The sequence below is a fragment of the Jatropha curcas genome, chromosome 6 (genome assembly GCF_041381405.1).
Source record: "Jatropha curcas cultivar XTBG-Jc1 chromosome 6, XTBG_Jcur_1.0, whole genome shotgun sequence".
Lineage (NCBI taxonomy): Eukaryota > Viridiplantae > Streptophyta > Magnoliopsida > Malpighiales > Euphorbiaceae > Jatropha > Jatropha curcas.
The window spans coordinates 8190916-8203832 of NC_143156.1; the positions used below are offsets into that span (position 1 = coordinate 8190916).

General features: G+C 35.4%; 1 protein-coding gene across 1 annotated transcript in view; it reads right to left on the reverse strand.

Moving 5' to 3' along the window:
* Nucleotides 1–10590: 10590 nt before the first annotated feature.
* Nucleotides 10591–12917, reverse strand: part of LOC149495490 (uncharacterized) — a 4115-nt gene continuing 1788 nt past the window's right edge. The window contains exons 2-6 of the mRNA XM_089723180.1: nucleotides 12795–12914; nucleotides 11970–12139; nucleotides 11587–11869; nucleotides 11340–11491; nucleotides 10591–11017 (exon numbers count right to left, since the gene is read on the reverse strand). Of these exons, the coding sequence (XP_089579306.1) occupies nucleotides 10860–11017; nucleotides 11340–11491; nucleotides 11587–11869; nucleotides 11970–12139; nucleotides 12795–12914 (883 nt within the window). The 3' untranslated portion in view covers nucleotides 10591–10859. The remainder of the gene's footprint in view (nucleotides 11018–11339; nucleotides 11492–11586; nucleotides 11870–11969; nucleotides 12140–12794; nucleotides 12915–12917) is intronic.

Genomic DNA, 12917 nt, shown 5'->3' on the forward strand with positions numbered 1-12917 from the left:
TTTATTATTTTAATTATGAATCTTGGACAATATATACATTTTACGTATAAAAATTTAATTTTAAATATAATTTGAGTTAAATAGATTAAAACTTAAAAATATCATTAGTAGGTTAAGTTGGTCGTATACGGGTTAACACAACCCACTTAACCTGTTTATGATATTGGGCAGGTTACACGGGCATATACGGGTCAACACGACCCACTTAACCTGCTTATATTATTAGCCGAGTTACACGTGTCGTGTTCGTGTTGAGAAATTTGTGTAGAATAAACTTTAATATAGCCCAGATCTATTGTTCATAGAATTTGTTTGATAGGAATATACAATAAGCGGAAGCGTACCTTGATCCATGGCTATTGATTACCTCGTTGCGGCAATTCGATTCTCACTGTAATAGTAGATCTGTGTTTCTTCACTCTGGCCTTTTATCCGTAAGCTCCCTTTAATGGTCAGAGAATAATCAACAGCTACGGGAGTTTCTTTTCTCGCTCTCTCAAACAACCTATCACCGTATATGTTTTGAGATAGCCGTCACACACTCTTTTCTTTTCTTTTCTGTGCGTTAACCCTAAGCTGTTGATGCCTTTATCTTTTATAAGGTAGAGGAAGAGTATTAAAACCCTAACTGGTCATTATCCATTAGGCTTAATAACCATCATCTTGGGCCACCTTAATTAGAACCAGCTCTTTAACCACATGGGTCACATATAGATTATTAAAAATCTAACAATCTCTCACTTGACCCATGTGCATTTCTTGAATCTATCATGTTTACCTTAATTATAATTAAAATGATCGGATTATGGTGGTCACAAGTCATTAATCGACATGATTCCTTCCATATATCACATACCACCTCAATTCTTAAAACTTTAATGGAGAAACTATTTAACAAATAATACATTGTCACAATCAAATGTTATTGTTATCTCACTCAAACCATTATTGTATACATCTATAATGTGGATAACACATAAATGTTATTGTTATCTCAAGTATCACAATAATATGAGCAAAATAACCATATGTATATATATATACAAGTTTAAACATTATGCTAACAAGGACTTATCTATAATGCTCATTCTATCAACATGGCCAGTGAAGATTTTGGGCGGTAAGCCTTTAGTTAGCGGATCTGCTATCATCATATCAGTATCGATATGCTCAATTGACACCTTGTGTTTTGCACTTCTTCTTTCACAGATAGGTACTTTAAATCCATGTGTTTTGCACCCTTAGATTACCTATCATTCTTAGAGAAGAAGACAGCTGCGGAATTATCATAGTAAATTCTCAACGGTCTAGCTATACTATCGACAATGCCTAGACATTAGACAAAGTTCCGCAACCACAATGCATGAACAGTGGCCTCAAAGCATGCCACAAATTCAGCCTCCATTGTGGAAGTAGCAATGACAGACTGCTTTCCACTTTTCCATGATACTGCTCCTCCAGCTAGGAGAAACAAGTAGCCAAATGTAGATTTTCTCGAATCTACACAACCGGCATAGTCTGAATCTGAGTATCCCACCACTTCTAGATGACTGGACTTTCTATAAGTGAGTATATGATCCTTAGTGCCTTGTAAATACCTAAGTACTTTCTTTGCAGCTTTCCAATGGTCCATCCCGGGATTACTTTGATATCGCCCTAACATTCCTACGGCGAAACTAATATCCAGTCGAGTACATGTTTGAGCATACATTAAGCTCCCAACTACTGACGCATATGGAATAGAGTCCATCTCGTTACGTTCCAAATCATTCTTACAACATTGCATTTTGCTGAACCTATCTCCTTTCTAAATTGGAACTATTCCTGTGGAGTATTTTTCCATTCTGAATCTCTCTAATACCTTATCAATGTAAGCTCTTTGAGACAATTTTAACAGTCCTTGTGATCTATCACGGAATATTTCTATCCCTATCACAAAGGATGCCTCTCCCATATCTTTCATTTCAAAGTTCTCAGAGAGAAAACCATTTACATCATGCAACAACCCAACATCATTCGCAGCAAGAAGAATGTCATCAACATATAGGGCTAACATGATGAGCTTGCTCCCACTGACCTTCATACAAATACACTGATCAATAGTGTTTTCTATAAAACCATATGAAGTGATGGTATTGTTGAACTTAAGATACCATTGACGGGAAGCTTGCTTCAGTCCATATATTGACTTCTTTAACTCACACACCAAATTTTCCTTTCATGTGACCACAAACCCCTCTGGTTGGTCCATATATAGTTCCTTCTCTAAGTCACCATTAAGAAAGGTTGTCTTTACATCCATTTGGTGAAGCTCTAGATCATAATGAGCCACCAAAGCCAAAATAATTCTTAAAGAGTCTTTTTTGGAAACTGGAGAAAAGGTCTCTTTATAATCAATGCCATCCTTCTGAGTGTAACCTTTAGCAACAAGTCTGGCCTTGTATCTTTCAATGTTGCCCTTAAAGTCCCATTTGGTCTTGAAAACCCATTTACAACCAACTTGTTTTGACCCCTCAGGCAACTCGACTAAATCCCAGACTTGATTATCACTCATTGATTGCATTTCTTCCTTCATGGCATTAAACCACTTTTCAGAATTATCACATTCCATGGCTTTCTGGAAAGAGACTGGGTCCTTATCAATGCTCAATTCACATTCATGCTCAAGAGAGTAAACCACATAATCACTAGAAATAGCTGGCCTTCTTTGCCTTTGTGACCTCCATAATGCTATTTCTTGTGAAACCACTTGATCATTTGTGAATTGTTCATTGTTTACTGGTTCATCATTTATATGGTCATTTTGTGGGTTCGAAATGTTGTTTTGTTGTTCAACCATGTTGTTAAACCGTGATACAACAAGTGGAACAACAACCAAAGAAGAGACATTAGGAAAATCCACCTGAGTTGGATTTCAATCTGAATCTCTTGCACATTCACTTGACGTGGTTCACTAATCCCAATAATTTAGCCATTTTCAATAAACCGAGCATTACCAGACTCAACAGTTCTCGTACTATGGTTAGGACAATAAAATCTGTACCCTTTTGAATTTTCAAGATATCCTATGAAAAATCCACTAACCGTTCTAGCATCAAGCTTCTTTTCATGTGGATTATATATCTTAACTTCTGCTGGGCAACCCCAAACATGAAGATGCCTCAGACTAGGTTTCCTTCCTGTCCACAGTTCATAAGGAGTCATAGGAACTGCCTTACTAGGAACCCTATTAAGTAAATATGCATGTAACAGCCCAGCCCATGGTAGATATTGTCCGCTTTGGGTGCCAAACCTGGCCTGAACCCTCACGGTTTTGTTTCTGGGCCAGGGAAAACCTCCACTCTGCCAACCCAAAACGCGTCTACCATGTTCAAGGTTGCCACCCTTTATGTATAGGACTTCCACCTTGTGCGTAGCCAATGTGGGATTCGCCTAAGGTGTAGTGCCCCAAACCTGGGATGTCACATACACCCCCCCTTAGGGACTCAGCGTCCTTGCTGAGGTTTGCCCCACCATCGGCCATAGGGACAAGGCTTAGCTCTGATACCAAATTGTAACAGCCCAGCCCATGGTAGATATTGTCCGCTTTGGGTGCCAAACCTGGCCTGAACCCTCACGGTTTTGTTTCTGGGCCAGGGAAAACCTCCGCTCTGCCAGCCCAAAACGCGTCTACCATGTTCAAGGTTGCCACCCTTTATTTATAGGACTTCCACCTTGTGCGTAGCCGATGTGGGATTCGCCTAAGGTGTAGTGCCCCAAACCTGGGATGTCACAATGCAGCAGTTTTTAATGTATGCATCCATAATGATAAAGGTACAGTATAATTATTTAGCATACTCCTAACCATTTCCATAAGAGTACGATTCCGCCTTTCAGCTATACCATTCTGTTGAGGTGTACCCGGCATTGTGTATTGCGCACAAATGCCACGACTTTCAAGGATCTTTGCAAATGGACCTGGACATTGTCCATTTTCATTAAATTTACCATAATATTCACCACCTCTATCAGATCTCACCATTTTAACTTTTCTATTTAACTGCCTCTCTACCTCATTAATGAATATCTCAAGGATATCCATTGATTGAGACTTTTCATGCAGCAAATATACATAATCATACCATGAGACATCATCGATAAGGGTAATAAAATATTTTTCACCACCCCAAGAGGGAACATCAAAAGGACCACATATATCAGTGTGTATAAGTTCAAGCAATTCACTGCTTCTTGTGGCTAGATTCTTTAATGTGTGCTTAGTTTGCTTACCTTTAATGCAATCTATGCACACGTCCCAGTCAGTAAAATCCAATTGAGGTAAGATTTCACCTTTCACTAACCTCAAAATCTTTTCTTTGGATATGTGACCTAACCTTTGATGCCACAATAAAGCAGAATATTCATTATGTGCACTACGTTTATTACCTATATTGTGTTTAACATTAAACAGGGATTCAATAAATTCAGCATCAAGATTAAAACGATATAAACCATCCATTAAAGTATCAGAACCATAATAGTACTTATGTTTGTATAATGAAAAAACACCATTACAAATCTTAAAATTGAAACCAACATTATCCAACCTCCCTACAGAAACTAGATTTCTAGCACATTCAGGAATATAGAGACACTTTCAAGATCCAGATAACAACCAGTGTTCATGATCAATCTATAAGTCCCAATTCCTTCTATTCGTGCCTTCATTTTGTTTCCCATGTATAGGAACTTTTCAGTTTCGTTTATGGGTTGGATCAAAAGAAATCCCTATCTAACATGAGACACATGAGTAGTTGCACCAGAATCTAACCACCAGGTATTATTAGGCACTTCAATAAGATTTGATTCAAAACATACTGAAACATAAAGTATACCTTTATTTTCAAACCAAATCTTCATTTTACGACAGTCCTTCTTGAATTGACCACTCTTCCTACAGAAGTAGTACTTCAACTCCTTACGGACTTGGCCCTCATTAACCTTCATTGGGGCACTGTCCCATTTCTTACCTTTCTTCCCTGATTTGTTATTGCTGCTGCTAGCTCCATTATGAAATGTGAGATTGACCGAGTGTTCCTTCAATTTCTTTAATCTCCCTTCCTCTTGTATCAACATGGCATTGATTTCCTGAATGTTCCATTTTTCGTTAAGGGTGTTGTAATTCACCTAGAACTGACCAAACTCAAGAGGAAATGAGTTAATAATAAATTGAACTAAAAAGGATTCACTCACATCCATTCCCATGGATTTCAGTTTGGCTGCCAAATTCTGCATGCCAGTCATATGATCATGAATGGATTGTGACCAATCAAACTTCTTGGTCGTTAGCTCACTCATCAATGATCCTATGATGGACTTGTCAGCTATGTCCGATTGGGAGTATTCCTTAATTTTCAGCATGTACTCTCTAGCATTGTCTGTTCTGGGCATTGATGGCTTAACATTTTCAGCCATTATCGTCCTCATTAAGTTCAAGCTCAGCCTGTTAGACCGCTCCTAAGCCTCTTAATGGGACTTGTCAGCATCAGTGCTGGTCTTTGTAATGGCTGCTGGCTTTTCAGAGACTAATGCCAGATCCAAGTCCAGAACTCTTAGCTGATAATGGATTTGTTCGGACCAATCAGCATAGTTCAATCCATTGAACTTAATCAACCCAGTGCCCATAGCAAACATGTAACGCCCTATTTTTCCTGTGTTGAATGGTTGGACGCGTTTTGGTGGTGAAATGGCTGGAGAGTTGGAAGAACTCCAGGGTTAAGCGTGCTCGCTTAACGGAAATCCTAGGATGGGTGACCTCCTAGGACGTTTCCCATTTCCCCCAAGAACAAAACCGTGAGGGTGACCTCGTACGGAAGGGCCCAAAGCGGACAATATTCAGCCATGTCAAGGGCCATGACAATTGGTATCAGAGCCGAGTTCTCGTTCCTCTGGCCGGTGGTGGGGCAAACCTCAGCAAGGACGCTGAGTCCCTACGGGGGGTGACTGTGAGGGATCTAAGCCTACAGTGCACCTAGGCGAATCCCACATTGGTTAAGTGCGAGGAGTAAGTGATGTACATAAGAGGGGTGGTGCCTTGAATGGTTGGACGCGTTTTGGTGGTGAAATGGCTGGAGAGTTGGAAGAACTCCAGGGTTAAGCGTGCTCGCTTAACGGAAATCCTAGGATGGGTGACCTCCTGGGACGTTTCCCATTTCCCCCAAGAACAAAACCGTGAGGGTGACCTCGTACGGAAGGGCCCAAAGCGGACAATATTCAGCCATGTCAAGGGCCATGACAAAACATGTTAAAAAAAGCTGCAACATTATACAATATACTCATACGTTAATACTTTGAGTAAACATAAATGGATTCAAACAAATAACAATCTTAAATTATGCATTTAAAATTACCTTTGGGTAATACTTAAATACATAGCTTTAACAAATAATGATGCCGAGAAAAAAATGCTTTAACAGACTTTCATTGATGTGGAGCAACTTGCGAACCTTTATGCAAGTCAAAGAGAAGCACGCCCGCGCTCGTGCTTCTCTCTGGAAGTTTGGGCACGCCTGTGCTACCTTACAGCATGCCCCGTGCTTCTCTCTGGAAGTCCACAGCACGCCCGTGCTCCTTTTTGGAATCCAGTTACGTTTTTTTTTTTCCATTTAACTATTCAATAATGCTCCATACAATATGTATGTTATCTTTGGATATACATTCATATTAATTAGTACAATGATAAGTCTCTTTAATGCCATTGATTATAATTAATGGTCTACCTTTGGGCAACCTAACAAATTACAATTAATGATCTCAATTGTTCAATTTTAACTTTCATGTCATTTAATGGCATCACACAAACATGAACAATTGAAAGCTGCATAATCAATGTCTAAAATAATCTAAACAAGGCCACTTTGGTGACTAACAAGTTTTCCATTCATTAAACATTGATTTATGCAAAACTTTTATGAGATTGAATTAAGATCTCAAAACTTTAACGACATAACACATAAGATGTCATAACCTTTCTTTATAAATAACAGCAGAACAGTTTATAAAGCATAATGAAAACAAATAGTTTTCAATTTCTATAATTTTTGGCTTCATTTAAACCAGATAAATCAACTTCACAATACGAAATTAATTTTCATTAATTAAGCCAAACAAAACACTATCAAACAAATCTAGAACAGGTACAAGCTCTGATACTACATGTAGAATAAACTTTAATATAGCACAGATCTATTGTTTATAGAATTTTTTTGATAGGAATATACAATAAGCGGAAGCGTACCTTGATCCATGGCTATTGATTACCTCGTTGCGGCAATTCGATTCTTACCGTAATAGTAGATCTGTGTTTCTTCACTCTGGCCTTTTATCCGTAAGCTCTCTTTAATGGTCAGAGAATAATCAACAACTACGGGAGTTTCTTTTCTCACTCTCTCAAACAACCTATCACCGTATGTGTTTTGAGATAGCCGTCACAGACTCTTTTCTTTTTCTTTTCTGTCCGTTAACCATAAGCTGTTGATTCCTTTATCTTTTATAAAGGCAGAGGAAGGGTATTAAAACCTTAACTGGTCCTTATCCATTAAACCCAATAACCATCATCTTAGGCCACCTTAATTAGAACCAACCCTTTAATCACATGGGCCACATATAGATTATTAAAAATCTAACAATTTGACACCATTATTAAACCGATCGTGTTCGTTTTGACCATAATCATGTCGCGTGTTAGGTGAATCTATGTCGAACTCGACACGCCAACCGTTTTGACACTCATACTGCCAACACATTAAAAACAGGTCCCACGTTGAGTAACTAAAACTTTCCGGCTGCCCAAATCGGCCACAACCACTTGGTTGCAAATTTTAACAAGTACAGACACTCGATTGTAAATCCAGGAAAATCCATACCTCAAAAAATAAAATAATAAATAAATGAGATTAATTAAAAAAATCGTGGAAGAAAGAAATACTAAAGAAACATAAAATTGAGTGAAAGGTTATAAAAATTAAATTTAGAAAAGAAAAGAAAAGAAACAGAATTTAATAAGCAAAATCTAGCACACATGACAAGCAGGGAATGGATATTGTATAAATAACAACAATTCTAGTTATCTACAGACTGATTCATCTTAAACTTTTATTGACTTAATTGTAATTTCTGGGAAGAACAAATCCAGCTCTTTTCTCCTTGAATGAATATTCAATTTCTTCTACAACCTCATCTGTTGGATTAGCAACATACGGAAGTGGTACAAGGGTTGGGTCTGTCTGCATTCGAACAGCGTGTTGCTGCTTGTAATTCCAATTGAAACCCTATGAGCTTTTTTAATATTCTGAATCTTTGAAGGACTTAGTTTTGATCCATAAAGTACCTCTAAAAATAAAAAACATTGAAGCACATAAACAAAGAGTAATATGTAACTTCTAATGCTAAAAATCAATAAACAGCAAATTAATTACTTTTGCATAGAAACACTAAATTAGAAAATAAGGAAAATGGAAAGTTGCAAGGTTTATATAAAGGATATGACTCATCTTTCTTCCATTCTTCTTCTCGTTCGCAGTAGAAAATTAATTTTAGAGATGGAGATTAGATTATATACAATAATGTATTCAATTCAAATAAACATAGTTAGATTTTAGAGCTCTAGTTGGATTGAATGAGATGATTAGATTATAGGTTTGGAAAATTATCAATTATCAATATTATATATTAAATATTAAATTGAAAAATTAAGTTAGACCAATCACAATACCAAAAAATAAGAAAAAATCTTCATATTTTCTAGAAAAAGAAAAATAAAGAACGCTTAAATTTTTTCTTTATTCCAGTTTTCATATAGATATATAGATTCCTATATAAATTATATAGCAAATTAAATTTTTGAGTAGAGATAATCTTGATCCTGGTAGAAAATGTTAATTTTCCAGATAAAAACTTCTCCGTTTTCAAATAGGACAACAAAAGAAACTTTTCACAATTCCAAACTTTATTTCTTGGGAAATTTGTTACAACTGATACTAGCAGAAGAGGCCACACTACCAACTCCATGGGTAAAAAAAATTTACCCGAACTTGAAAATCTGATATTTCCAACTACAAGCAGCCAACAATCGATGTTATATTTTGAACTGGCAGTGAAATAAAAGATCTACATAAAAAAATCTTCAATAAAACTCCTCAATAACGAGGAACAACCTCATGAAAGGAGAGAAATTAATAACCCCCACTAAAAAGGTACCAAATAACACTTAAGATCTATCAACCATTAGAGATTTAAGAAACTAAATCCAAGTTTTGTTCCAAACGATTAGAAATTGATTTAAAAAAAAAAAAAAAAACCACTGCCAACCAAAGAAGAAAGTCCGCAGTGGTTTAGAAAACAAAATCTAAAAAAACACAAAAAAAGAAGAGCGATAGAGACGGCTTTTTTTTTTTTTTTTTTGTTGATGCGTAAATTACTACTTAGTATAATATATCATTTATAAGTTAAATTTATATATTTGGCGTTACCTAATAGTATAATGTAATGTCAATTTTGTTATTATGTAAAAAATGCATTACATGTAAAATATAGGTCAAATATGTAAAAAATACACTCATTCAAATTATTATTCATAACATGGCTTAATCATTCAATTTGATATGCTGGTATTAGGAAAATCGCTATTTTCCCGCCCTTCAGACATGCTTCAAGCAGGAACAAATGAGAAAATAAAATAATGACTGAAAAATTAAAGAGAATAAATAACACGATAATTTAACGTGGAAAACTCCCCAAGTGAAGAAAAACCACGGCCGTTGCCAAACGACCACCAAGAAAAATATTCATTATATGGCAAATTGTTACAATCACAATTGCAAAATATTTTTCTACCAGACACCCTCAAAATACCCCAAATATTTTATACTCCAAGGGACTCCAAGAGACTTGCTCTGAATCTCTAATGTAAAACACATTTAAGTGTTTTTAGTGTGTTTAGAAACCTAAACCTTGGCTTCTTTTTATAGTCAATTCACCACCCCTCACATGCTCTTCTCCCCGGTATGGGATTGAGCAAAACTAAATTATATATATATATATATATATATATATATTTTGTTTTCAACAAAGGAGGCGAAGAGCTGGTGATTCAAGTTCTAACATTCAACCCAAATAAACAATCCCTGAGTAACTAATTTCACCACCTACAAGGAATAAACAATAACTTCCAAAAAATCAACCATGGGAGGCTGCCAATTATTTAATTTTTGTTTGAAAATTAGACCATAACCTAAAGCAGCTTTGAATGATTCTCAACATTATCATCAACTGCATGGAATTTTATTGCTCGAATAATAATTTCTGAGATATAAGAGCTAAAATTAGATGATAGCCCTTTCTATTGATTACATGGATTTTTCTTTTTTTGCTTAAATTATTTGCAATCATCAATCAAGGATAACAATTAACAAACATTATGCTTGAGCACAAGACAGCTTATGAGACCACTAAATTGGACCTTAAGATTGTCATATATTTAGAGGAGAAGATTGAACTAAGTAATCATATCACTGCCATGGCATAAAGAAAACAAAAAAGAAAAATTCAATATTGCCCAAGTTTAAAACCATTTCCATCTTTGAAAGGAAAGAAAAATTATAAAAGTGCCAATTAAGAACATTCAACCTGGAGAAAACATACTCTAAAACATTAAGTTTAGTTAATATTAGTGTCAATTAAGAACATTCAACCTGGAGAAAACATACTCAAAAATGTTCAAGTTTAGCTAATATTAGCGTCTTCTAATTCGGCTAATTGTATTTTCTTCTTTTTTTTCTGTTACTCCAAAAGTCGAAAGTGTAGCTAGCACCACAATATCTTCAAGAAAACTCCTTGACCACTATCATGAAAGGTATTTGGACTTCAACAACCACGGTATTACCAACTATGAATCCCTGCGAAGCATCCTTGAGATCTCTAAGAGGAATTAGATCATGGTGACCCCAGGTGTTGGTTTTAGTACAGAATTCACGAGTAACTACAGAACATCAGAAATAATAAAATTAACCCGCAAAAACAGAAGTAAACAATGTTTTCGAAACAGAAAAAGGCTTTTCTTCATGATTATTGTTCAAGCAGAGAAATGTTTAGAAATATAAAGTATTAATGAATCCTCGCCTATAAGTTTGAGCTTTTAGGTTAGCGGTTTCTTCTTATAGTATCAAAGCACATTGAACAAAAATGTCCAGAGTCCAAATTCTACCCACCTTTCTTATTAACCTCTTATAAAATCTTACAGATTTTACTATAAGCTGGAATATATGAGAAATATAAATTATTCTTGGGCCCATGGCACTCACCTTTCTTTTCTTGATGTTTTCCAGAAAGTTGATCCCTTACACGCAGAATGAATTCAGCATTAATCTTTGTTACTGAATCTTTTAAGTATAAAAACACGGACAAGCTCTTGCCAATCTCTGTCCCACTCCCATTGGGATAAAGCAATAAACTCCTAAATGAAATTGAAAAGACACAAATTATAGCACATAGCAAAAAATTGAAGTTATTCGTATCAATTTTGAAGCTATAAAACACATCTTTACTCACCATTTATACCCACCAATATCAAACACCTCAGAACTATGACTTTCTTTGCTTTGCCAACTTTGGACATTCCAAGTGAAGGTGTTGTTAGCAAGCTCCTTCACAATAGACATGCACTCACCTTTATAAGTACATTTTTCCATTATGTAAACCTCAGCTCCAAATACACAACAATCATCAATAAGGTATCCATTTGAAGCATCATTAAAAGCATTACGTGAAATAAATTGGTCAAATCCCCATTCTGTTTTCATTCCACGAAAACGCCTTGCTGTTTCCTTACGATCTAACCCAAAAGATCAAAGCATATAGATAGTTCAGTAAATTGATGAAAATAGATAACAGTTGAATTATGGCAGGGTATGTATAAATCAACTATATAGTACCTTGAACAGCCAAATACTTATCTTCAATTTGATTATAAACAAACAACTTGAAGACAGCATTAACCTCACCACCGAAGGGTAATCCATTTGAATTGGATAGTGCTAAATATAGAGATAGGTGTTTATCTCCATTTTTTTTCTTATTTCCCTCAGGGTAAATAGACAGCCTCCTGCACCAAAAAAATAGTGAAAAATGTTAGGTAGTGCTAATTGGCCTAACAAAAATTAGCGCAATCAAATACAAAAAGTTAACAATATTTATAATTATAATATAAACATATTTTATGACATAAATGAATTTCATAAACTTTTATGATATTTATTTGTAAATGCATATGTTTCATATTTGGTATAAATCGAAATTCATTTGGAAGTCCTCATTGATTTGATCCACACAATATGTAAATTGTATTTTGAAAGTTTAATTATAGAAATTTTTGAAAAAGAAATGTAACTGCATTGCATAAAGTAGATAATCAGAAAGAAAAATATAATACAGTAATTTCTTTACATTATACAATACATCAGCACCAACTGAGCAATATCTTAAAGAAATAAAAAAAAATATTAACCTACTCTAATAGAGTGATATATGGCAACTCAGCACATTGGTAAAACAAGAGCAATAAAATAAATAATGTAAGCAAAGGCATTTCTAGATTCTAGAATCCCTTTGATTACATTACATTAAGTTACATTATGGCTAACCAAACGTAGCCTAAGCTGTTTGGCTAGTAATCCATTAGTAGAGTACATGCAGTTAAAGCCCTCTTAGCTCCTATTAGCAAAAAAAAAAAAAAATGTGGAATTAAAATTAAAACCCACCATTTGTATCCGCCAACTTCAAAATCACTTGATTGAAAATTCTCGACCTTTGCATCAGAAAGTTTAGAGAAGTTTTCGATCTTAAACAGATAGTGAGAAGGTGGACGATCCCTTAGTTCCCTT